At 46.7% G+C, this 26,385-nt stretch overlaps 3 protein-coding genes and 1 long non-coding RNA gene across 4 annotated transcripts; 3 read left to right on the top strand and 1 right to left on the bottom strand.

Annotated features, from left to right (window-relative positions):
* Positions 1 to 12,817: 12,817 nt before the first annotated feature.
* On the bottom strand, positions 12,818 to 15,045 carry LOC134555854 (uncharacterized). Its single transcript, XR_010081521.1, has 3 exons — positions 14,887 to 15,045; positions 13,851 to 13,974; positions 12,818 to 12,939 (listed from the first exon to the last, which is right to left on the bottom strand). It is a non-coding gene; the product is annotated as an uncharacterized LOC134555854 (long non-coding RNA).
* A 42-nt stretch (positions 15,046 to 15,087) lies between these two features.
* Positions 15,088 to 18,061, top strand: LOC134555852 (phospholipase A and acyltransferase 1-like). The gene is made up of 4 exons (XM_063407848.1): positions 15,088 to 15,240; positions 15,572 to 15,781; positions 15,977 to 16,245; positions 16,639 to 18,061. Exons 2-4 carry the CDS (start codon positions 15,664 to 15,666, stop codon positions 16,759 to 16,761), a joined length of 510 nt encoding a protein of 169 aa, XP_063263918.1. The 5' UTR covers positions 15,088 to 15,240; positions 15,572 to 15,663; the 3' UTR covers positions 16,762 to 18,061.
* Positions 18,062 to 18,185: 124 nt separating this feature from the next.
* On the top strand, positions 18,186 to 22,189 carry LOC134555853 (phospholipase A and acyltransferase 1-like). Its single transcript, XM_063407849.1, has 4 exons — positions 18,186 to 19,368; positions 19,700 to 19,911; positions 20,107 to 20,373; positions 20,770 to 22,189. Exons 2-4 carry the CDS (start codon positions 19,792 to 19,794, stop codon positions 20,890 to 20,892), a joined length of 510 nt encoding a protein of 169 aa, XP_063263919.1. The 5' UTR covers positions 18,186 to 19,368; positions 19,700 to 19,791; the 3' UTR covers positions 20,893 to 22,189.
* A 164-nt stretch (positions 22,190 to 22,353) lies between these two features.
* Positions 22,354 to 25,137, top strand: LOC134555850 (phospholipase A and acyltransferase 3-like). Its single transcript, XM_063407845.1, has 4 exons — positions 22,354 to 23,403; positions 23,735 to 23,938; positions 24,133 to 24,395; positions 24,782 to 25,137. Exons 2-4 carry the CDS (start codon positions 23,827 to 23,829, stop codon positions 24,947 to 24,949), a joined length of 543 nt encoding a protein of 180 aa, XP_063263915.1. The 5' UTR covers positions 22,354 to 23,403; positions 23,735 to 23,826; the 3' UTR covers positions 24,950 to 25,137.
* The last annotated feature ends 1,248 nt before the right edge of the window (positions 25,138 to 26,385 follow it).

The following is a 26,385-nucleotide window of genomic DNA, read 5'->3' as shown; positions in this document are numbered from 1 at the left end:
CAGTCAGAATGTCTGAAATTTCTGGTACAGTTTTGGTTTTTGATGGTGATTTAGCCTCATTGTTTCATAGGCAATGAATAAGAAGTTATTTGGGAATTTGATGCAAAGAGGTCATGCTTAGGTCATGATTCTTTTTCATATGCAGGTGCATGGCATGTGTGGCAATTTCAATGGTGATCGTGAAGATGATCTGTCCTTGACCAATGGTACAGTTGTCCCTGCCCCACAGTTTGGAAATAGCTGGGAAGTGAAGGAAGACAGTGATAAGGGGTAAATATTAAATAATTTTCATACCTCCCATCTTGCTTCAGGAACACAGTGAATTGTTTTCAATTGTTTTGGCTGTCTGCTACGTTTAACATATAAGCACTGTATTCTAGACTTCTCTCTTCTTGAATTTGTAGCTCAAAAAACAGCCATCCCCACAGGAAACCACTACACAGGCCAGAGGAAAACCACAGCTGTTCTATCAGTCTACATATACACTTGGAGGACGGGTCTTTGGGCAGTCCACATTTAGACTCTGTTTATTTTACACTGGTAACACCCAGAGCAAGCTGATGGTGCTGGGGAATGGTGAGGGCCAGCTGCTCCTTGGCAGATGGAGTGCCATATGTGACAACACAGCTGAGAAAACTGTGGCCTCACCAGCCAGGGTCCATCCCACTCCACCTGAGCAAGGCAAGCAGGGAAGCCCCATGATGGAAGCCAAGGTCAGCCTGGCTCAGTTCAGGTCACCACACAGAAATTTGCAGTGACGAGACAGATCCAAGGTCAAGCTGTGAAGTCCGTCCTCTAGTCAGGGTCAAGTTCAATGAGAGTAACAGGTGTCAGACACAGCATGGTGGTTGTCAGGCAGGTCCACTTCTGCCCAGTCTTTCATCCATTGACAGAAGGAAGTCACAGTCTCCAGCCTTTTCCACTTTTCAGTGGAAAGAAACTTTTCAGTTTCAGTCTGTCTTACAGCAGCCTGTATTTGTGCTTTGTTGCAGTTGTTTGCCGGACTCAAGAGAAGATGATGATCCTCCTTGCACTGCTGAGAACAAAGAAGTCATTGAAAGACAGTGCAATGTTCTAAAATCAGACAAATTCAAAGCATGCCATAGTCTAGTCAACCCTGATGACTTCATAGAGATCTGCATCTATGATATGTGCCAGTATGATGGTATGAAGTCTGTTCTGTGTGACATAGTTCAAGTCTATGTGGACACCTGCAAGAGTCATGGAATCACCATTAAATGGAGGAATAGCACATTCTGTCGTAAGTACACAAGCAAGTGAAAAAACTGAAACCTGAATGTAAAAGAAAATTAAATCTAAATTCTTACAAAATGCAATTCTACTATCATGATTCCATTGCTGCACTGAACTGTGTTCACATTCAGAAAAACCCAGAGATATCTCAGAACTAGACAAATTATGGATATTAATGTGGAGTTAGAATGCCATTGGTAGCCAAATAAGGTATTGTAGTGAGCTTAAAATGTTGAAATAATATAACCAGAAGACTGAAAGAAAGAAAGATACAGTGTTAGGACACAGTGCTCAATGCCATTCACTGTGATTTGAACAAAAACTGTCAATTTGCTCAGTAGTTTATTATGGACCCTGTTCTCAGATTATTGTCCAAGGTATGTGCCTCACTCCACCCTTTCAATAAAGCCACAAACAAATTATGTAGAAATTAGTAAAGATCATGTGTAGAGTTTTATCTGTGGGTTTGGGGGGGTTTTTATAGTTTAATATTATACTGTCGGATTATCACATAATGATCTGGAGAACAAAACAGCTAACTGGTTAAAAACCAAGTCAGATGAATGTTTAATAGATCCATCAGAAATCCCTAGCTGCCTCCTTGACATGAGTGGAGGAAAATACTGGACTAACAAACTTTTTGTCATGTTACACTGTTTCTTGAACTGTCCCATTATGCATATCAAGTCATTGGCATAAATAGGGTTTAGACTAGATGAACCTGCAAACTGACAATGCATATCTGCTGCTCTTGCATGTCTGTAATTAAGCTAAATTTACACCTGGTTTGCATCAGTGGAGGGTTGAATATTTTAAGGAATTTGCCTTTGAGAGTCTCATTTCTAGCAGTGCCAAAGAAGCCTTTGCAGCTGAACTGGAATACTGAATCTGAATAATCTAGTGCCAGATAGTTCAGTCATATCTGTAATAAAACTGAATCGGCAGTTCCAGAGAGCATTCTTTATTTTGTTTTTTGTTGTTTTGATTTTTTAAGTAAACTATAAAAATAAAAAACAGCTGATGATCAAAATCAGCTATTAAAAGGTAGTTCTGTACTACTATTCCATAGGCCAAGGTGTAGCTTTCAGTGTTTGCAGTGCCCTTTGTAAATGTATTTAATAAAGCTGGCTCTGTTCTCCCACACAGCACTGCCCTGCCCATCCCATAGCCACTACAAAGACTGTGTCTCTGCCTGCCCATCAACATGCAGTGACATTTTTGCCTCTTCCCTTTGTGAGAAGACAGAAGACTGCATAGAGGGCTGTGAATGTGACAATAATTATGTGCTCAGCAAAGGCATCTGTGTGCCTCTCAGCAGTTGTGGCTGCAGGGATGATGATAACAATTACTACAGCGTAAGTAGTTTGTGGAGCAAATCTCTGACTCCAAAACTTGTAAAAGTCGGTCTCCTGTCCATCTTAAAATGAAAGAGAGAGAGATCAAAGACTTCAGGATCTACCTCTCAAATACTTTTCATCTAATCAGTAAAAGCTGTTGCCTTGGGTATTACAAGATACAGAAGCTTGCTTGGTACTTTGCACCTGAGGCCAAAACTGAGGCCTATTTTAAAACAGTCAATTGATCAGAATTACTCAGGCAGTCTGTCCTAGTCCAGTTTTGTGTTCAAATTCTCATGTTGAAGATAGTAAGATAAAGGGATTGAGATCCCTTCTCACAGGCTCTTGGTGAGACTACACTTAATCAAGCAGTTGTGGAATGGCCAAGTGGACAAGGTTGAGCCTTGCTTGTGTCCACAGCCGAGGCTGTTGAACTTCCATTGCACTGCAAACTGAGCATCTTGATAACATATTATTAACACAACTTGTGTCCAGGCTGGGGAGACATGGATAACTCCACACTGCACCAAAAGATGCCAGTGCCAGAAGAATGGTGTCATCCATTGCAAGAGCTATAGCTGTGATTCCAGAGAAACCTGCGTGATCAAAGATGGAAAACACAAGTGCAATCCAACAAGTATGTGCAAGCAGGTCTTCACTTGGGGTTCACTTGAGGGCTGCAGAAGGAGGGAGGCTGTGGGTGTACATACTTTCTTTCATGGTAATTCCATTCTTTCATGGGGAAAGAAGGCAACTCTGACTGTTGTTTTGACAACATGTTATTGAATACAAAAATTGAATACTCAGTTTTCATAACAGAAGGTTCCTATTCCATGCAGAGAATTGGTAGAGGGAAATGGATACCTGGGCATAATTTACTTATATCTAGAAATTTGACAGTTCAGTCTGACTGGCTTGAATAAAATTTCTTTTAAAAAATTCCCACTGCATCTACTGAATGCAAAATTCGGTTTGTGAATCCTATAACAACAACTCTGTTTTTTCCATTACATGTTGATTGGAGAACAGAAAAAAAATGCAAACAAACCAATAAGAAAAACCAGCACAGAGCAGATCTGGACAGATATATGATAGGACAGTCAGAAGACTTTTCATTCAACATTTGTGTTGGCTAGGCAAAGCTGATCCCATATTTTCTAGGTGGGTTGGGTTGATTAGGAGGGAGCTTGTTGCATAGTGTCCCTACACTTCAATTTTGAAGAATAGCATGGCATCAGTCCTACTGTATTGAGGATAAATACAAAAGCATATGGCAAATCCAGTGTCCCCCTGCTACATTTTGGCAAAATATCTGAGCAGAGGCACCCCAGCAGTTTCAGGGGTAGTTCTCTTATGCCTTGCTCCTGGCATAATGATTTACTCTGTGCTCAGTGATCAAGGAGAATACATAGATGATAGTCACTGTATCTGACTGTTAGGTCTGGTAGATGCAATGACGAGTTTAGTAACCTCAGCTGAAATCAGTGACAGCTCTGAGTTAGCCAAAACTAAACATTGCTTTTCAATTTTGTAACAACACATGGCAGAGGTTATGAAAACAACATCTCTTAGGAGGCAACTTCAAGCCATTATGTCAGTGTCATTCCTCTGCAGAGGGCCAATGTCCACAACGTAGTCTCAATAAATTCTATAAACCCTAATGTTCTGCTTCAGCTCAGTTGGCTCACAGTGGTTCTCAGCAGAGGAATGAGTTTCTCTGTCCATCTCTCCATTTGAGTGTCCATTCACTAGAGTGAAGCCTGAGCACCCACCTTTATTTTCAGACCTGCATGCTGGCAGCAATCATTTTTATCTAACAGTTTGGACCAATCCAGGCATGGCACCTGTCACATGCAGGTTTAGACTGGAGAGTAATGAAGCTCTTCCCCTGCAGGATTTGGGAGATGCCAGGTCATGGGCGACCCACACTACATCACCTTTGATGGGCTGGTGCACCACTTCCAAGGGAAATACACGTATATTCTGGCTCAGACCATCCCTGACCTACCTGACACTCTGACACAGTTCAGCATTGAAGGCATGAACTATCCTTTACGTGGAAGTCGACACATTACCTACCTGAAAGAGATGCTCGTCAATGTTTACAACCACACAGTGCGATTCAGGCAGCACAAGCAGGTTCTGGTAAGTCCCTCCCTGACTGCAGGACACAGAGGAAGGCACTCCCTTGGAGAAAAACACCTCTGAGTAATGGACATTCTTTTTTAAGAATTAAAGTATTAAAGTGAACTGTGTTATTACAGCAGTGCTGTGAGGCAACCACAAATGAGATTTTCAGTTGTTTGGAGTCTTTTTTCTCCACAGATATGAAAGATACAATTCTACATCAAATAAATAAATCAACAGATACAGTTTTAGCAATGAAATCCCAAATATCCCAAGGCTTACAATAAAGCCACACAAAATTTTATCAGTGGTAAGGAAAGGTTTGGTTTATGCTAGGATAATTTAATTTCCTTCCTCTTTATTGGTGTGTAAGAGCATACATAGCTGCTATATTACATTTTTAGCTCAATAATAGAAATTTCTTTGGATGATAGTGACAGTACTATGTTCAGGTCACTTTCCTCAATACATGACTTTGTTAACTTAAAAAAAATTAATACTGTTAAATTATCTGATATATTTATCATAAAACTAGAGTAGTGTTGGATTGTAGCATTCACCTGTACTGAAATCAGATTTTAATTTGGCCTATATACAATGAATTTTAATTTTTCGTTCCTTGATAGTTGGATGGTGTGAGGGTGAGGCCCCCTGTCCGACCTCATGAAGGTATTCGCATATATCAGAGAACAACAAGAATTTACCTGGAGACAGATTTTGGCTTATACCTGAGCTTTGATGGCAATCAAAATGCAGGTAAGTGATACTAAAAAACTGTGCAGAAATATTTATGCACTGTCCCCAGAAATGTTCTCATTCCAGAGGAGGTCTAAACCCAAGGCAAAATTTGAAATCTTCACCCTTTGCACTTATGGTCCTTCGTGATATAAAATACCAAAAATAACTAGAAAAGAGCAGAAAGAAATGTTTCCCAGGAACCAGAAAAAAACATAAAGCTGGCACTTCTCTGTCTGGATCCCACTGAACTTAGGACAAATGTAGAGTCAGACTGTCAGATTTTTTTTTCATGTTAAGTAAGGTCTGAATGATAAAAACAAAAGTAAATCACTTTAAATTGTTATTTGGGATGATGGGTCAAAATCTGGATCTGCCCCTTTGCCAGCTGAACCAGTCACAGGAGCTGTAGGACTGAGATCCTCAAGCTATACAACTGTGAGTGTATCACTTTGCATGCCTCCTCTCAAGCCTGCTCCAGATAATCCCATTCTTTAGTGTTTGTCAGGACTTTCATATAGCATATACACAAGTCACTCATGCAAGCTGGACACATGATACCTCCTCTGTTCAAAGCAGAGCTACTCCTGATTTACAACAGCATATGGCTAGATGATTTTTGAGTGCATGATGAAAGATTTACACAGCCATCATTCCAAACCCTGAAATTCCAACAGAAATTCCATTGCAGAAAGCAAATGTCTGTCTACAGAAATTCTATTTCTCTGTGATCCAGTGGATTGTAAGTGAAGGGGAAAAAGTGGGTGATGCATTCTGTTTGTTGAAAAGCAGTAAACAGCATGCACTAAGAGCACCCAGGCAGTGATATCATGTTACATAAAATCTTGTGAAAAATTACTTTTTCATGATCCACGTTGCAGAGCACAGAAACTGTGAATACATGTATGAACAGGTATTCAGGTTCAGGGCTGTGTTCTTATGCTATGTATTAAGCCCATGTCAGATTCCTATCTGCAACCTGAATCATGACATGTGGCACTTGGCATAGATTTCCACCTCTTCTGTACACTCCGTGGCAACAATTTCTATGTAACAGCTTTTTTTCCTTCTGACTTTGCCTAGACATAAAGCTGGCTACCACCTACGGAAGCAGAGTAGAAGGCTTGTGTGGTAACTTTGATGGGAGATACAGAAATGACTTCACAAATCCAGATGGTGTTTGGGTGAGGAACGTGAATGTATTTGGCGAAAGCTGGAAAGTTCCTCTGAAAAGAAACTCTCGTGTCAGGTACTTGATTTTCTATTTAATATCCACAGTAAGCACTATCTCTAGAATTGAGTGAATTAAGTAATAGTTAACCACTAGGAATAACTACACTGTCTCATTTCTGTCCTATCTTTCTTCTTCCCTTTGTGTGTAGGGACTTCCCTTTGTGTGTAGGGACTTTTTCACTAGGGTGAACTATCAGTGCCCTTGTATCTGGCCAGAAGAGGCCTGAACTGTCAGTGCATGACTCCAGCTCTCTATCTCTCTTTGGAGTCACAGCCATTACAACTGTTAGGGCACAGGGATGAATAACATCTTTGCCAAACTCATGGTTCCTGGCAAAGATACAGGTGCTGGATGGGCCTGAATGCAAATCCTGATTCAAAGTCAGTCTTTCCTCTGGAACATGAAGGTAGCTTTTGAAATCCATCAACATAAATGCACAGTTCCTCCCAGAAAATGTTCTTGAAGAGTCTGATTTTCTTGCTTTCATAGCTATTTTTTTTTCCCTGCTGGTAATGAAAAGTAAGGACATTCTTTTGACTGTACATGAGCATGGTATTTGTGGTCAGGAAAATTCTGTGCTAATTAGTCCGTACACAACACCAAAAAAGGCTTTTCTTGTTTTCTTGAGGTTTCCTTCCTGCCTGCCTTTCTTTCTGTTGCTTTGAAAGCCCTGTGGAAATTGCTTAGCCATTAACACATTGGTTTTTCAGAAAGTAAATGGAACTACATTAGCTGTCCGGATATATTTTGGCTGCAAAAATTTGCCTGCCAGAAAACAGTATATGGGGCAGTGTTGAGCATGAAGGGGCTTGGAGGCTATGCCCATGGGAAAATTCTGGCATTTCAGGCATGCAGCCAGTTGTTCAGTGAAAGTGAACATATATCCAAGAAACGGGGCTTTATTCCAGCTGCATCCTTCTGAATAGTATTCAGCTTTTGCTGAATAGATTGGATGGAGGAGGCAATGGATAAGACATGTATAATGCAGAATTTCCAAAGAGATAACTACAGATATCCCATTTACTTTAAATATCCATAAATCTCTGAGATGGTAGGAACAGCTCCAGTACATCTTCGATTTGCTGTATCTCCTTCCCATTCAGGAAACATGAAAGAGAAATAAGCTCACATTTATACCACAAGGCAGAAGTATTCTTGCAGTGTTACTCTGAGAGTAGAACCATGAATGCTGGATGTACACAGAACACTGATGATTTCATAATTACTTCATTTACAGACGAGATGTCATCTCAGAAAATGAGTCTGAGGAGGAACCAGATCCCGGGCTTTTCCAAGGCTGCAGTGAAAATCAGCTGGAGCAGCAAAATACAACTTCAAGGTGTCAGATTCTGACTGACTTGAATGGTCCTTTTGCCAAGTGTCATTCTGCAGTCCAACCTGGCTTCTATTTCACGTAAGTGTCTACTGCAGACAGTTAAAGGTTGGGCTCGATGATCTTAGAGGCCTTTTCCAGCTTTCATAATCCTGTATAGACACCTCACATAGCAGCAGCAGCTGCACAATCACGTGCTTGGGTGTCATTTATTCCTCTGTTTCCTGTCAGCCAGATACTGGAAAACAAAACTAACTTGGAGTGAGGCAAAAAAGCAGATGAAAACAACCAATAACAAATATACTGGGAATGAATGTTTTCTTGTGTTGTACACAGGAGCTGCCTGTTCGATATGTGTGTGGAAGGAGACGAGGCTGCTACCTTGTGTCGCAGTCTGGAGGAATATGTGCTGGCTTGTCAGCAGCAAGGAGTCAGCATGGATGGCTGGAGGCAGCAGACAGACTGTGGTAAGCACAGGAAGAAACACAAAGTAGGGATTCTACCTACAGGACTCTTAAAATCTGAAGTTTAAGCCTTTTCCTATATCAAATCTTCTCAGGCAGTAAAAACATGCTGATTTACACTTCACTCACTCTTCACAGCTAAGGATACTTGTTTTCTGGCCTCTCTTCTGTGTCCTATGCTAACTTTTGCATTCCAACCACAGCTTAGAGAGAGATACTTAGGATATCAGAGCTGTCATCTCCCTGTAATCAGAAGTTCTGTGAGTGAAAATATGTCTCCATTCCCAATGGGACAAAAAGTTTAAATTTTGGAGACCATCACAAGCTACAAATCTGACTATCACAAGCTACAAAATGAAAACATTTCATTTCAAACTCTTTTTAATCTACAAAATATACTAATTATCTTTTTTTGTCTGAGAAATTTCAAGATTAAAAAAAAGAGATTCAATTGAAAACTCAAAATTTTTCAGACTAAAAAAATGCTGAAATAAGATTTATAATCATCTCAAACATATTTTTCCTCATTTTTTTTAAAGTTTGGAGATCCATTAAACTGTATTCTCCCTATGTCTGCTATGGTTATGTAACTTTGTGTTTCTAGTGAAACTCAGTTCCCAAAGTTATGGAACAGCTCTGGCACTTCAATGATGGCAACCCCGAACACGTGAGAAGTTGTTTTGAGATCAGTGTATACCAGGAATGAGAGCACAGTATACAAATAGCTTTGATGATGCATTTCCTGAGTTTGGAGTGCTTTACTTACAGATTCAATACTGTTATATATGCATGCACATCTGCGTGTGTGTGTTTATCACATTGCCTCCTACAAAATGGATCAGAAAGGGAATTCTGTAAGTGACACACAGCAGCCTGGTGTAACTGGACTCCTTATTTTTACAGGAATATCATGTCCTGCCAACAGCAATTACAGCTCTTGCATGTCTGCATGCCCAGCATCCTGCAACGACTTGACCAGCCCCTCTGAGTGTGAATCACCCTGTGTTGAAGGCTGTGAATGTCTCCCTGGTTATGTTCTTAGTGGCTTTGACTGTGTCCCTTACAAACAGTGTGGCTGCACATACCTTGACAAATACTATGAGGTACGGTCTCTCTGTGGGTCAGACAGCTCCCACAGCACTAAACAGTATTTTCTCTTGTTGGTTATTTTGACCATCCCCTCATAATCCTCAGCGTGTAATTTTGCAGTAGAAACATTAGAAACAAAGAGCAATTGTTTAATAAAATTTTGGGTTCTGGAGAAAGGGAAGAGAGGTCAAGATCTCTTGGTGTCCCTCTGAAACTCTGCCTGCCAATCCAAGGCAGACACTTGGAGAAACTATGTGACTAAATTCATGTTAACTCTTGACCTTTATTACACTCATAGGGTCTAAAGTTTACAACACATCAGTTACAGAAAAATTCTGTGCAACACTGTGGCCTCGCTCCTTTCAGTGAAGAGCAGTATAGGCAGGGTTGAGAGTCTGCAGAGTTGGATAGGACATGAAGAGAGCCCTGGGCAAAGCTGGATTCTGAGGAGAATCCTCCATTGTCACTGCAGGATAGAACAGCTCCATTATCTCACAGATTTCTGGTTAACCACTAGAGATTTGGTACAAAAAAAAAAAAAAAAGGTCCAATCGAGTAAAGATTTACTTAAAGATTTACTATTAACAAGTGTCACTTTTAACAAAAATGATTGATAGCACTTTCACATTGCCTTGGAGGTATAATGTGATTCATCTGCCACTCATCTCCAGCAACAGTTGCCCATTTTTGGCTGCACATGTACCCTGCCTGGGGCTAGGATCTCATGCCCTAAACTCTTTTGCCCACTTTCTTGGGCCATCCTCGAGTTTCAAAGAGCTGCATTAGTAAGCTGCTTGCTTTCCTTTTGTTTTACAAACTACTTTAAAAAATCCCAATCTGCCCTATTGCCGTTCATCAGCATTGGAGAGAGTACACTGAAGGTTCCAGTGCTACATTTACCCTTTTTCTGGCTGATTTTACTTATTTTTTTAACATCTAACTTCTGTTCTTCCAGATTGGAGAAATATTCACCACTGACGACTGCTCTCAGAAATGCCAGTGCACGGAAAGCTCCACTGTTTTCTGCTTTGACGAAGTGTGTGGGTCTGGTGAAATCTGTGGCATTTCAAACTACAGTCGTGGATGCTACAGGAGTGAGTCAACCACTACCACATTGTCTTTGGTGCTATGAAGTCTTGACTAACTTTAAAGGGCATCACTGGGTTATGGATCGTTGCAAGAGAGAGTGTACAGAAGAAAACCATGCAAGGGATCTTGCTCTGACATTTCACTGGAGAAACAGAGTTTCTTTCCCTTATTTATGTTACCAGATACAAGAAACATGCTAAAATACAGGGGATGTGAAGCATTAGGAGTCAGCCTAAGCTAAGCAAAAACCTCTTGGGGTTCTCTTTGGGGTTGGATTATCTGAGAGTCAAGGGTTTCTTCTTTTTTCCCAGGTGGCCCATGTATGCCAAATCCTTGTAAGAATGATGGCATTTGCTCTGAAACTTTCAACAGCACCTCCCTCCACTCCTGTGAATGTTCAGAACTCTACACAGGACCAAACTGTGAGGCTGAAAAAATAGGTAATAAAACTAATCTGGATTTTCCTGTCTGTATTAAACATATCCCTTTCAAAAATGGATATTGTTACGGAAAAGACTGGGCTTGCTCTTCATTTTCATGATGTGGGTTAGTAACCCAGTGGGTGAGAGCCTGTGGTCATCCAAGCAGAGAGAAGGGTCAGAAGCCAAGCGGAGAGGTACCAGAAAGCAGGGCAGCAGGGCTGGGTGAGACACACAGGACGGGGGGTGTGACACCTTTCCAGGACGCCACAGAGAACACAGTAAAACAAAACAGACAAGCAAGGATGGAAAAAAAATATTTCAGTTCACAGCACAGTCAGCTTTCAGTGACAGGGCTCTTGTTTGTTCCTCAGTTGATGACCCTGTCACAGAGGATTCAGGGAGCACAATCGCCATTGTCGTCGCAGTCATGGTGGGTGTCGCTGTTATTGTCATCTTCATCTCCTCTACAGTGTACCTGTTCGGGTAAGGCTTTTCCCAGATTTGCTACATTCAGCAAAGTAAATACACCTCTTTTAGCACCTGTAAACCTCAAAACTTCCATCAGTCACATACCTGCAAGGCTAGAAAGAAGTCACAATATCGGGGATATCTTCTGATGAATGTGAGGGGAAAATTACCTTTTTTTTTTTTTTAAATCAAGAATGAACATAGGCCATTTCTTTTACACAGGGAATATGTATCACTTATATAAAACTCTGGCCTCTCCAAAACTCAGTTCCATTCATGCTCACAGCATTGTTTGATCTTTCACTATAAATAAGAATACAAATTAAAATAGGTTGTTCCATTTTTTTTCCCACTGTACAGAAGGAAGAGAAAGACGGATACAGTTACAATATCAAGGGAGTCTTCTTTGAAATGGTCCAGGGATGAATCAGGTGCCAGAGTACGTGAGCAAGATTATGGCTACTTCGTGAACAGAGCATTTGATCAAAATGAATCCCCAAATACACACCTATAGTTAACAGTATTATTCCTATTCATCATACTTTTTACTCTTGTATTTTAATGATATGTCTAATATTTTGAAAAGAAATAATAATAAATTTATCATTGCATTTCTTGAAAATCTTTGAAATTGTTCATTTAAAATATCTCTCAGATCTCACGTTGTAGGCCCAAATCAAAATATGTCCTAACTGACCAAAGAGACTCTGTTGTCTTCAAAGGAGGTTTGAAAAACACAAATTCCAGACAGACACCGACGGCACAAGTGTGCTGCACAACACCACATACACACCTCTGAGAGAAGCACAAACCATAACACACCTCTGAGAGTAATACAAACCATAGAGTGATGCAGTCAGAATTCAAACTGAAAGAGAGTACATGAAGGTTAGATATCAGAAAGTAGGTTTAGGTTAGATTTTAGAAAGAAATTCCTTACTATGAGGGCGATGAGGCACTGGAATGGGTTATCCAGAGAAGTTGTGGATGTCCTGTCCCTGAAAGTGTTCAGGGCCAGGTTGGATGGAGCTTTGAGCAATCTAGTCTAATGAAAGATGTCCCTGCCCATGGAAGGGGATTGGAACGGAATGATCTTTAGGTTCCTTCCAACTCAAATCATTCTATGATTCTACAAACTAGTTATAGCATCCCAGGCAGGTCTTCATGGGATCTTACCCAAATCCTTGCATGGGGAGGGGATTAGTTGACTGATATGGACACAGTTCTTTACCCCTCTTCTGGCAAGACATGTCCAGCTGGGGAGAGAAAGAAACAATACACTAAACTCACCTGAGGACAGATGATAAAAACAAGGAGGATCCCCATTATCCCCTTACAGTGGAAGGGACAAGAAGCAGGCTTGTCATCAGTCCCCAACCTGTGGGGGCTAAGGAAGAGCATAACTTAACAAAAACTTTCTGGAGAATGAGATCATGTCATAAACTCTCCTTGAGGGCCTTTGCAAACTCAGAAGCTGCCACACTGATGAATGTGAGAGGAGCTCAGCATCAACTCAGCCCCAGACCATGCTAAGGAGTGCCCTACTTCAGGAGATGAAAGGTATTGGCAGCAATGCCTGGTTACATGCTGTGTGTGAGACCCACCCCATGACAGACACTCACCAACATCAGGGACTGAAGCATTGCCTGAGCCTTGTCCAAGCCCAGAAGGAATTAGCAGGGCTATGAGTGAAACTTTGAGACTTAAAGCACCATGAAAACTTTGCTTTTGTAGCTCATTGCAGATTACTTTCTGATTGTTGAGGAAGACATATCATGCAGGTAGCTCAGTGTGCAACTGCAGTGTGAGATGCAGATTGAGCTCTGGGTGGCAAAGCCTGACTGAACTATACCAACCCTTTACATAACAAAGGGCAGGGGACCTGTGACACCAGCACAGAAACAGATAATCAGAGATACAGCAGGAGCTGAGACCCCAGACAATCAGAGATACAGCAGGAGCTGAGACCCCAGACTGCCAGGGTACAAAATCCACACGGCTTCTTTTGTTTGGGGTTCCTCCTTGGAGGCATCCAGCTCAAACTGTTGTTTGGTTGTTGCACCATAAATAATTTATTCCAAGTGTTTGAGACTCTGCTATGGGAAACCTGGGGCCAAGCAAGTAAAAAGACTTTGTCTGAATGTGTGAGTGTGAGGTGTACAGGGAGCGAAGGGGGGCACCTCAAAGTGCAGCAAGTGTGACTGACTGCCAGAGGGGGTCCTGGATAGCTGGACAGGAGGGTTTCCTTCACAGGGCTTGCTGTTGTTTCTGTTGTAATGCTGGTTATTATTTACTTACCCTTTCTCCTTTCCCTGTATCCATAAACTCCTGTGTACTGTTAGCCAGAGAAGTATGTGCAGTCTCTGTAGTGAGTTAGGTTATTCTGGTCCATTCAAGAACACACCACACACACGGGCCACATCTATATTGGAAAGGGTATGAATAGAAGGGGCCTTTCAACCTCATTACACAATGAAAATGAATCAGCACGAGAGACCTACTCGTGCACAAATGAACTGTCAACTTTATGCTGGAATTTCACTGTGTTTATAATACCATTTTGCTGCTGGTTCAGAGGCAGTTTCTATTGTACTCCTACACCTGCTACAGCGTGATTCAGTGACTGCCACGCAGTGCTGACAACACTCACCTCTCTTTGCAGTGGGTGGGAGCACAGGCCAGTCCCTGCCCTGCAGGATCCCAGCTCAGGCTCCCTCAAGCAATAGGTCCCTGTTGTGCCCAGGTAAAGCAGATATCTGGGTTTCCATATATACGCTTTTTTTTTTTCATACCACAAGAATTGCCTTGGTGATTCAACTTCCACTGCAAAACTTTGCAAATAGTTCAGACTTAGAGAAGAGGATGATACAGAAAGCAGAACTGCTGTTCAATGCTCCTCTGAATTAACAATTTCATGTCACTGGAAGGCAGGAAGATGCCAATCTTCCACTGCTCTCATCTTTTAAATCAACTAGCCTGCTCGCCTGTCTTCTGAAATGCAAGGTTTTAAATACACTGCTAAGTTCAGCTTACCCAGAGGACAGTTTTCTTGTTAGCTTTAGCACACTGTGCTAGCACCAGTAAAGAATATAGCTGTACAGGCTCAGCTGTGCCCATCTCTTGGACCAGGACCCTTGCTGGACACAATCATGAGATTCCTCTGATGTCCCAAAGGAAATGCCCAGGCCACGTCATAAAAACACATCCTAAAAATCCCTTTGCCCTAAAATCATGTCGCTCAGAGCTCCGCCCCTTTGTTTCTCATCACAGTGAAGGAGTAGAAAGGCAGCAGTTTTTCTCTCGAAAGGTTTCCTGGTGAGGGATGCTCACTCACCGCTCGGCGCAGCAGGACCGGAGCCCCTCCGCGGCTGGAGGGGCTGAGGAGCTGCGGCAGTCTCCGGGAAAGTGGCAATGGAACGTCCTCCTCGGGCTCAGAATCGGCTTTTGCACTGAACGAGTGGTTTTGACAACAATCTCGGGAACGGCGCGTCCACGTGAGACGTGCGGTGGGAGGGAGAAGGCGGGGGCGGTGGGGACGGGATGGAAGAGAAGGGGACGGACGGGCCAGCCCTCGGTCAGCGTCGCCAGAGAGCCCGGCAGGATCGGCGCAAGCGCCATCTTCTTGTTATTTATAGCGGGAGCAGCGGGCCCGGAGCGCGGCCACGACAACAGCGGGACAGGCGCCGGGGTGAGCGGGGCTCGGGAGATGCGAGCGGGGGTTTCCCAGCAGGATGCGGCCCCTCCAGGCTGCGGCGGCGGGCGCGGCTCTGCCGGGCGGCCGGAGGTGCCCCCGGGCACGGGCACGGGCTCGGCACCGCGGGCACCCCCGGGCAGCCGCGTTCCGGCGCCGGCAGCAGCGGAGCCCGAAGGGAGCGCGGCCGGGAGGGCACCGCGGGCACCGCGGGCGGGCGCGGGCGGCGGCAGCAGCCGGACACCGGCCCGGGCCGGCCTCGGCCGCTCCGGCAGCCGCTGCCCTCGGGGCCCGCCACTGACACCCTCCGTGCCTGCGCTCCCGGCAGCTGCCCCTGCACAGCCCGAGCCTCCCGCTGCGCTCTGCCCTGCGCCGAGCCAGCCCCGCTACAGGGGCACGGCCTGACCGCACCCTCCGGAGATGGCAAATGGCAGGAGCCACCCCCAGCCTGGGGACCTGATCGAGATCGACCGACCACTTTACCAGCACTGGGCCCTCTACATGGGGGATGGATATGTCATAAACGTGACACCTGTCGGTAAGGATGGTGCAGCCTGGCAGGGTGCTGAGTGGGTGTTGGATGCTCCAAGAGCCCTGTCTCCCTTCGTGTGCTGCTGTTGGTGGACCCTGTGTGTAGTTGCCCTTTCCAGGAGCAGTCAGAAACCCATCTGAGATCCTGGAGGGGCCAGAGTGGGTCTGCCTGCCTGCCTTACCTCCTCCTTGGCTTACCCAGATGAAGGAGCCCCATCGCTGTCAGTGAGCACCACATCAATATTCACCAGAAAGGCCAAGGTGAAGAAGCAGCTCCTGAAGGAGGTGGTGGGAAATAACAAATGGCGTGTCAACAACAAGTATGATCGCTCCCGCACTCCTCGCCCTGTGGGGGAGATCCTCCGGCGTGCTGAGCGATGGATTGACAGGGAGGTGCCCTATGATGTTTTTGGCAGCAACTGTGAGCACTTTGTGACCGACCTCCGCTACGGAGAGGGAGTCTCTGACCAGGTGAGTGACACGGGCTGAGCCCCTGGGAGCCTCCCAGAGCAGCTCCTTGGCTGCTGGCTGTCACCCGGGGACTGGGGCACAGCCTGCAGCCTGCATGGGGACAGCCAAGCCCAGCTGTGTGCTCCAAGCCAGCGCTGCCTCTGGCCTCCCCAGAGCCCCGGGACCTGCAGGGGTCACTGTGCTCTGTCTGCACCCTGACAGTGCCCTCCTGTTGAAAGCCACCTCCTAGAGGTACAAACCTGGGTGTTACCCCTTTCGCTAATGGGGCACATGACTCTCACTGATTTATTTACCCTGACTATCCCTGCCTTTTCTATGTTATCATATCATGGCGGGGAAGTAAATACAAATGCTCATCATGTTTCCATCCTGTGTTTCACTTTCCCTTTGTAGGTTACAAAAGCAGTTATTTGTACTACAGCAGCTGTAGGAGGTATCATTCTTGCTGGTCTTGCCACTGCTGTTGTGAAGAGTTTGTGTGGGGACTCATCCAAGAGAGAGAACAAGTACTACTGATGGGCTGTGTGCAGGAGCTCAGACCAAGGCAGGGGGAGACCCTGCAACAACAGTCCCTGGTCAGCTTTTACTACACCTGCCATCAAGACTGATTAGCAACTGTGCCACCCTTGCTGTAAACTTTAAGTAAGCCTTAACAAAATGTTAGAAACCCAAATTTTAATTGCCCCCACATCCTCTTTTATCTGAGTATAACTTTGAGTGCAAGTTCAACTGTTCTGCCTGCTTTTCCCTACTATCTCATTAAGAAATAAAAAGTCAAGATGGGCACCGTTTAAGGTGACCTCCAGCAGCACTAGCCTGGTTGCCATATCTGTTTTTAATTTCATTGCCTGTGATGATTTTGGTGGTAATCTGGCCGCATTTGCACTGCAGGCTTTCCATCCATTTTCATCAGTTGGTTCCTGTACACTTTTTCTGTACATCCGTGATTTTAACCTCAGCTTTCCAAACAAGTCAAAACAAGTACTTCTGAAGATTTTTCAGCTGAGGCTCTGAGTAGGTGGGAAAGCCCAGGCTGCAACATCTGCAAAGGAGTAGGCAGAGCATGTGCAGTGTCTTGGAGCCTGTACTTGTGCTGCCTAAACTGAGAAACTCGTGGGAGGTTGGAGGAAAAAGGCAGGTCTTATAAGCTATAACTCCTTTGGAGTTTTACAGGAGTGCTGTGCTTGTGACATGATGGTGTTTTGCTTGGGTTTTCCCTGCCTAAAAGTCTCTCCCAATGTACTGAACCATGCTACTTCCTTGTCACAAAGCTGATGTGTGGATTAACTTGGAAGGAAACTGTGCAGGGAAAGTGTGCTTTATTGGCCTTTATCCGGACTGTGTGCCTGAAGTGTTTGGAACCAGGTTACCTGCATCCCACCTGTGAGACACAGAATCCTGAGCAGCTTTTCTTACAGGCAACTGCCTGGAGGGCAGGGAGAGGTGAGGGCAGAAGAGCTGTCTGGGAGAGGCTGGCTGCTTTTGTCTGCTCTCGACAGACTGCCCAGGTTTAACCCCAGCCAGCAAGAATGCAGCAGGCAGCCACTCACTCCCTCCTCTGCCAGCCCCATCAGAGAATCAGAAGAGCTGAAGTGGAAAACTTTTGGCTTGAGAAGAAGTTGGTTTAGAAGGTAAAGTGAAAGCTGTGCAAGCAAGCAAAGAAAAAGAATTAATTTTTCATTGCTTTTTTAAATGGCAGTTTTTCAATGTTTGAAATAACCAAGCCAAGCTTTACAGTTGTATTTTGTATTCCCCTTTGTTATTACATCTGAATAAAGTTCTTAGTTTTACTGCAGGAAAACACATTTTAATCAAACTGAAGCTGGGACTCATTTTTGGATTCCTGAAAATGTAACTGAAACTTCTTTCATGGTCAAGCTGTTGAGGTGGTTATACAGAACCTCTGAACTTTCCTGAACTCAGAATATTTTCTCTGCAACCCCTGGAAAGGAATTTCAGTGTGAGTGCAATTTATAGACCTCTCACATCTCTAATTCATCCTGGAATGCAAGAGAACCAGAGTTGCTTCATCTGGGGAATTGCCTTATTGTTCCTGTAAGCTGTAACATTTCACAGAATGCAGCAGTTTGCAGCTGTGCCATGCATCTCTTTGCAGTCAGGGTGATGTTGCTCATTAGGGGCTGCCTTTCCGTGGAGCCTGGTGGATGCATTGACAGGTTTGGGTGGAACACTGCCCATACCATAAAGAGAGAGTGTGAGGAGGAGCAGCAAAATCCACCCCTTGCTTAAAAAAAAAGAAAAAAAAAAAAAAAAAAAGAAAAAAAAAAAAAAGGGGGAGGGGGGCGGGGAATCCATCACTTGCTGCATTCAGCACTTGTGAGCCTTTCTAGGAAATGTTGGCAAGGCCTCAGATGTGCTTGAGTTGCCATGCAGTAAAGGCTGCTCTTTTCCCAACAGTTGTGAGAACAATCCTTGCCTGTGCTTTGGGGCATAGCCCTGAAAAGAATGTGTCCCTTAAAAGAATGGCATTTGTAGGACATTAAACCATCTGAATGTGGTGGACATCAGAGGATGAAAACCTGGGCTGATTCAGTACAAGCTGGGGAAGCCTCGACATTGTGCAGCCCTGAGCCTGGCTCAAGGGCTCACCTGGTCCTCTTCACTGTGTAGGTGGGCTAATGTAAATCTAATCCATCGTGCTTTTGCTGCAAAGTCTTTTGAATTTACACAAGGCCATTTGCACTGGCCATTTACATCCTCTGCTGCGTTCGGTACCGGTTGACTGGTACACAAGCCCCATTTAAACGTGGATCAGGTTGTTGTTTTAAAACATGGTATCTGGCCATGTGTACGAGACCAGTGTCAGGAGTGTTGCCCATCACTGAACAGGAGGACACCTTCAAGGCAGGGGCTCCTGGCAAAGAGGCACTGACCTAACTTCCAGGATGGCAGCACCAGATTTTTCACCCAACGGTGGTTTGGGCAAAAACCTCGGACGTAGAAAGTTCCCGAACCAGGTGGCGGGCGTGTCCCAATGGGCGGCTCTGGGGCAGTGACGGCAGTGAGCCCGGCAGATTACACGCAAGAGCGTCCTTCGCCCGGTTTACAGCGTTTAGAGGGGACCTTGATCCCGGACACGGCAGCAGCGGGACGGATACTGAGGTGAGCGGGGCTCGGGAGATGCGAGCGGGGGTTTCCCAGCAGGATGCGGCCCCTCCAGGCTGCGGCGGCGGGCGCGGCTCTGCCGGGCGGCCGGAGGTGCCCCAGAGCCCGGGCACGGGCTCGGCACCGCGGGCACGCCCGGGCAGCCGCGTTCCGGCGCCGGCAGCAGCGGAGCCCGAAGGGAGCGCGGCCGGGAGGGCACCGCGGGCACCGCGGGCGGGCGCGGGCGGCGGCAGCAGCCGGACACCGGCCCGGGCCGGCCTCGGCCGCTCCGGCAGCCGCTGCCCTCGGGGCCCGCCACTGACACCCTCCGTGCCTGCGCTCCCGGCAGCTGCCCCTGCACAGCCCGAGCCTCCCGCTGCGCTCTGCCCTGCGCCGAGCCAGCCCCGCTACAGGGGCACGGCCTGACCGCACCCTCCGGAGATGGGACAGGAAAACAGCCACCCCCAGCCTGGGGACCTGATCGAGATCGACCGGGAATTTTACCAGCACTGGGCCCTCTACATGGGGGATGGATATGTCATCAACGTGACACCTGTCGATAAGGATGGTGCAGCCTGGCAGGGTGTTGAGTGGGTGCTGGATGCTCCAAGAGCCCTGTCTCCCTCCGTGTGCTGCTGCTGGTGGACCCTGTGTGTAGTTGCCCTTTCCAGGAGCAGTCAGAAACCCATCTGAGATCCTGGAGGGGCCAGAGTGGGTCTTCCTGCCTGCCTTACCTCTTCCTTGGCTTACCCAGATGAAGGAGCCCCATCCCTGTCGGTCAGCATGATATCAATATTCACCAGAAAGGCCAAGGTGAAGAAGCAGCTCCTAAAAGAGGTGGTGGGAAATAACAAATGGCGTGTCAACAACAAGTATGATCGCTCCCGCACTCCTCGCCCTGTGGGGGAGATCCTCCGGCGTGCTGAGCGATGGATTGACAGGGAGTTGCCCTATGATGTTTTTGGCAGCAACTGTGAGCACTTTGTGACCGACCTCCGCTACGGAGAGGGAGTCTCTGACCAGGTGAGTGACACGGGCTGAGCCCCTGGGAGCCTCCCAGAGCAGCTCCTGGCTGCTGGCTGTCACCCGGGGACTGGGACACAGCCCGCAGCCTGCATGGGGACAGCCAAGTCCCAGCTGTGGGCTCCAAGCCAGCGCTGCCTCTGGCCTCCCCAGAGCCCTGGGACCTGCAGGGGTCACTGTGCTCTGTCTGCACCCTGACAGTGCCCTCCTGTTGAAAGCCACCTCCTAGGGGTACAAACCTGGGTGTTACCCCTTTCGCTAATGGGGCACATGACTCTCATTGATTTATTTACCCTGACTATCCCTGCCTTTTCTATATTATCATATCATGGCGGGGAAGTAAATACAAGTACTCATCATCATGTTTCTATCCTGTGTTTCACTTTCCCTTTGTAGGTTACAAAAGCAGTTATTTGTACTACAGCAGCTGTAGGAAGTATCTTTCTTGCTGGTCTTGCCACTGCTGTTGTGAAGGGCTTTTCTGAAGAATCATCCAAGAGAGAGAACAAGTACTACTGATGGGCTGTGTGCAGGAGCTCAGACCAAGGCAGGGGGAGACCCTGCAACAACAGTCCCTGGTCAGCTTTTACTACACCTACCATCAAGACTGATTAGCAACTGTGCCACCCTTGCTGTAAACTTTAAGTAAGCCTTAACAAAATGTTAGAAACCCAAATTTTAATTGCCCCCACATCCTCTTTTATCTGAGTATAACTTTGAGTGCAAGTTCAACTGTTCAGCCTGCTTTTCCCTACTATCTCATTAAGAAATAAAAAATCAAGATGGGCACCGTTTAAGGTGACCTCCAGCAGCACTAGCCTGGTTGCCATATCTGTTTTTAATTTCATTGCCTGTGATGATTTTGGTGGTAATCTGGCCGCATTTGCACTGCAGGCTTTCCATCCATTTTCATCAGTTGGTTCCTGTACACTTTTTCTGTATATCCATGATTTTAACCTCAGCTTTCCAAACAAGTCAAAACAAGTACTTCTGAGGATTTTTCAGCTCAGGCTCTGTGTAGGTGGGAAAGCTCTGGCTGCAACATCTGCAAAGGAGTAGGCAGAGCATGTGCAGTGTCTTGGAGCCTGTACTTGTGCTGCCTAAACTGAGAAACTCGTGAGAGGTTGGAGGAAAAAGGCAGGTCTTATAAGCTATAACTCCTTTGGAGTTTTACAGGAGTGCTGTGCTTGTGACATGATGGCGTTTTGCTTGGGTTTTCCCTGCCTAAAAAGTCTCTCCCAATGTACTGAACCATGCTACTTCCTTGTTACAAAGCTGATGTGTGGATTAACTTGGAAGAAAACTGTGCAGGGAAAGTGTGCTTTATTGTCCTTTATCCGGACTGTGTGCCTGAAGTGTTTGGAACCAGGTTACCTGCATCCCACCTGTGAGACACAGAATCCTGAGCAGCTTTTCTTACAGGCAACTGCCTGGAGGGCAGGGAGAGGTGAGAGCAGAAGAGCTGTCTGGGAGAGGCTGGCTGGTTTTGTCTGCTCTTGACAGACTGCCCAGGTTTAACCCCAGCCAGCAAGAATGCAGCAGGCAGCCACTCACTTCCTCCGCTGCCAGCCCCATCAGGGAGGGAACGGGAAGAGTTGCAGTGAAAAACTTGTGGCTTGACGACAAGTTGATTAAGTATGTAACCAAAAGCTCTGCATTAGAGGAAAGCAAAAAAGTGAATTAATTCACAGCATTTTTAAATGGCTGTTTTACAATGTTTGCAATATCCAAGCCAAGATTTACAGTTCTATTTTGTACTGCCCTTGGTTATTATATCTGAGTAAAGCTCCTAAGTCTAATACAGGAAAATAAATCATAATGAAACTGAAACTTATTTTTGGATTCCTGGAAATAGAACGGAATCTTCTTTCATGACCAGGCTATTATAGGGTTGTACAGCAACCTTTGAAATTTAACCTTTCTGCACTCAGAGCATTCTGTCTGCACACCCTGACAAGGGGAGTGCTCCATGAGTCCAGTGTATGGAGCTCTCACATCTCTACTTCATCCTGGAATACAAGAGAACTGGCATTATTTTATCTGGGAATTGTCTTGTTGTTCCTGAAATCTGTAACATTTCACAGAATGCAGCAGTTTGCAATTGTACCGTGCTTCTCTTTGCAGTCAGGGTGATGTTGCTCATTATGGGGCTGCCTTTCCATGGAACCTGGTAGATGCATTGGCAGGATTTGGTGAAACACTGCTCAAACCATGTGGTGAGAGTGTGAGGAAATGCAGCAGAATCCATCATTTGCTGCATTTTGACCTTTTGTAGGAAATATTGGCAAGGCCCAAGACCTTCAGTTGCCACGGAATAGAGTCAAGGCTGTCCTTTTCCCAAGACCCTAGAGAAATATCCTGGATTATGATCAAGGCCATGGGTACAGCCTGTCCCTAAATGGAAGGGCTTTTGCTGAGATTTCAAGCATGTGACTGTGGTGCACACCAGAAGATGAAAACCTGGGCTGATTCTGAGCAAGCCAGGGAAGCCCCAGCATTGTGCAGCGTGGTGCCCTTCACTGTGCTTGTGGGTGGGGTTAACAGAAACCTAATCCATCAGTCTTTTGCTGCAAAGTCTGTTGTGTTTACATGAGGCCATTTGAAATCCCTCTGCAGCATCCTCTGCCATTTTTGGTACCAACTGTTTGACTGGTACCAAAGTCAGGTTTGAAGCACGATCCAGTGGTTGTTGTTGTGCAAGGAAACGTCCAGCAGAGTGAGAGGGCACAGGGTCGGGGCTGTTGCCCATCACTAGACAGGAGGATGACTCGAGGATAGACCCTCCTCATAATGAGGTGGTGGCCCCAAGTCTTCGGCAACAGGATCAGGTTTTCCACAAAACGAGTGGTTTGGGCACTGCCCTAGGTAACAGAGCCTTATCACTGCAGGGGACGGGTGGTACCAGACGTGCGGCTGCGGGCAGTGAGCCCAGAAACATTGCGCAATCATTGCCTCTCCAAAGCAATTTATAGCGGGAGCAGGGAGAAGCGGACAGCGAGAGAACACAGCAGCAGCGGGACAGGCGCCGGGGTGAGCGGGGCTCGGGAGATGCGAGCGGGCTTTTCCCAGCAGGATTCGGCCCCTCCAGGCTGCGGCGGCGGGCGCGGCTCTGCCGGGCCGCCGGAGGTGCCCCAGAGCCCGGGCACGGGCTCGGCACCGCGGGCACGCCCGGGCAGCCGCGTTCCGGCGCCGGCAGCAGCGGAGCCCGAAGGGAGCGCGGCCGGGAGGGCACCGCGGGCACCGCGGGCGGGCGGGGGCGGCGGCAGCAGCCGGACTCCGGCCCGGGCCGGCCTCGGCCGCTCCGGCAGCCGCTGCCCTCGGGGCCCGCCACTGACACCCTCCGTGCCTGCGCTCCCGGCAGCTGCCCCTGCACAGCCCGAGCCTCCCGCTGCGCTCTGCCCTGCGCCGAGCCAGCCCCGCTACAGGGGCACGGCCTGACCGCACTCTCCGGAGATGGCAGATTGCAGGTGCTTCCCCCAGCCTGGGGACCTGATCGAGGTCGACCGGGAATTTTACCAGCACTGGGCTCTCTACGTCGGGGATGGATATGTCATCCATGTGACAAGTAAGGCTGGTACAGCCTGGCAGGGTGCTGTGTGGGTGTTGGCTGCCGCAGGAGCCCTGTCCCCCTCCATGGACTGGTGCTGGATCCTGTGTATGCAGCTGGATTTTGCAGGAGCAGTCAGAAACCCATCTGAGGTCCTGGAGGGGTCAGAGAGGATCTGCCTGCCTGCCTTACCTCCTCCTTGGCTTACCCAGATGGAGGAGACTCATCCCTTTTGGGTGGCAGCTCATCCGCCGCAAGGGCCAAAGTGAAGAAGGAGCTCCTGAAGAAGGTGGCCGGAAATGATAAATGGTGTGTCAACAACAACTATGATCGCTCCCGCGATCCTCTCCCCGTGGAGGAGATCATCCGGCGTGCTGAGCAATGGATTGGCGAGCAGGTGCCTTATGATGTGCTTGGCAGCAACTGTGAGCACTTTGTGACAGGGCTGCGCTATGGAAAGAGAAAGTCTGACCAGGTGAGTGACACAGGCCAGGGTGCCTCCCAGAGCAGCTCCTGGCTGCTGGCTGTCACCCGGGGACTGGGACACAGCCTGCAGCCTGCATGGGGACAGCCAAGTCCCAGCTGTGTGCTCCAAGCCAGCGCTGCCTCTGGCCTCCCCAGAGCCCCGGGACCTGCAGGAGTCCCTGTGGTCTGTCTGCACCCTGAAAGTGCCCTCTTGTTGAAAGCCACCTCCTAGGGGTACAAACCTGGGTGTTACCCCTTTCACTAATGCGGCACTTCACTCTCGGTGGTTTATTCACCCTGATTATATATGCCTTTTCTATATTATCATGCTGGGGGGGAGAGTAAAAAGAAGTGCTCCTTATATTTCCAGCCTGTGTTTTGCTTTCCCTTTTACAGGTCAAAACTTTAATTCTTAGTCTCACTACAACCACAGCAGTAAGTATTGCTGGTGCTGCCCTTTCTCTTGGTATGACAACAACAGTAATAGGAGGCATTCTTTGTACTTCTGCTGTTGTTGGTGTCAGAGCATTTTTCAAGGAGCTTTCCAGGATACAGAACTACTGATGGGCCACAAGAAAGAGCTCAGAGCAAAGCAGGGGGAGCCCCTGGCTACAGTGATCACTGGTCAGCTTTTGCTACATTTGCCACCAAGGCTGACTAGCAACTCTGCCATCCTTACTGTAAACATTAAATCAGCCTTAATAAAGCATCTGAAATCCAAACTCATGTTGCCATAAACCCCTCTTTTATCTATTTGTATATTGCTTTGTTCACAAGTTTAACCATTCAGCCTTGCTTTTCCCTGCCTTCTCATGAAGACATGATAAATCAGGAACATCACTGTTATGATAGGCAGGACATGTGCTGTGTCTTGAAACCTTAGCCAGCTTGTGCTGCCTAAATGGAGCAGCTCCTGGGAGGTTGGGCAGTAGGAGGGAAGGGCAGGTCATACAGGCTGTATACTTCAGTGTTTGACAGGGTCATTCTGAGTTTGGTGTGGTGGTGTTTTGCTCAGTTTTTACCTGCCTACAAATTCTTCCTCTCCCTGGCTCTTCTGGCTCTCTTTGGCAGTAGCAGACCTCCGGTGTGGGGAAGTCTGACAGAAAAACCACAGCTGCCTTTTTCTCTGTCAGCTCTTCATTCCACTCTAGCATCAAAATTTCCCACTTCACCCCTGTATGTGCAGTGATTGCTGGCCTTGAAGCTGGACAAGCCTGAGAGATGATTTTGATGATCCCTTCCAACTCTCAACCCATTCTAGGATTCTACTCTGTGAGCTGCCACAACACTGAAGGGGTTAAAGAATTAAAAAGGCAGCCAGAAGCCTTTGACTCTGAGAGCTGAGGCCATGCTCAATTCAATGACCAAATCTTGATTCTAAAGCATTCATAGTCCCACCACCAGCTCAGTCTTCCCTCAGCCAGCAGGAAGGCAAAGCTGGGATGTTTGCAGTGCTGGGGCTGAGGGATGTGAAGAATGAGCTGTGAGGCACCTATGCTGCATCTCCCAATGTACTGAGCCATGCTACTTCCTTGTTACAAAGCTGATGTGTGGATTAACTTGGAAGGAAACTGTGCAGGGAAAGTGTGCTTTATTGGCCTTTATCTGGACTGTGTGCCTGAAGTGTTTGGAACCAGGTTACCTGCATCCCACCTGTGAGACACAGAATTCTGAGCAGCTTTTCTTACAGGCAATTGCCTGGAGTGCAGGGAGAGGTGAGGGCAGAAGAGCTGTCTGGGAGAGGCTGGCTGGTTTTGTCTGTTCTTGACAGACTGCCCAGGTTTAACCCGAGCCAGCAAGAATGCAGCAGGCAGCCATTCACTCCCTCTGCTGCCAGCCTCATCAGGGAGGGAATGAGAAGAGTTGAAGTGAAAAACTTGTGGCTTGAGAAATAGTTGGTTTAGTAGGTAACTGAAAGCTGTGGAAGGAAGCAAAGAAAAAGAATTCATTTTTTCATTGCTTTTCTAAATGGCAGTTTTTCAGTGTTTGAAATAACCAAG

This window comes from Prinia subflava, chromosome 11 (genome assembly GCF_021018805.1).
Source record: "Prinia subflava isolate CZ2003 ecotype Zambia chromosome 11, Cam_Psub_1.2, whole genome shotgun sequence".
NCBI lineage: Eukaryota > Metazoa > Chordata > Aves > Passeriformes > Cisticolidae > Prinia > Prinia subflava.
The sequence above is the reverse complement of the archived record's forward strand: the minus strand, read 5'-3'. Positions and strand labels throughout refer to the sequence as shown.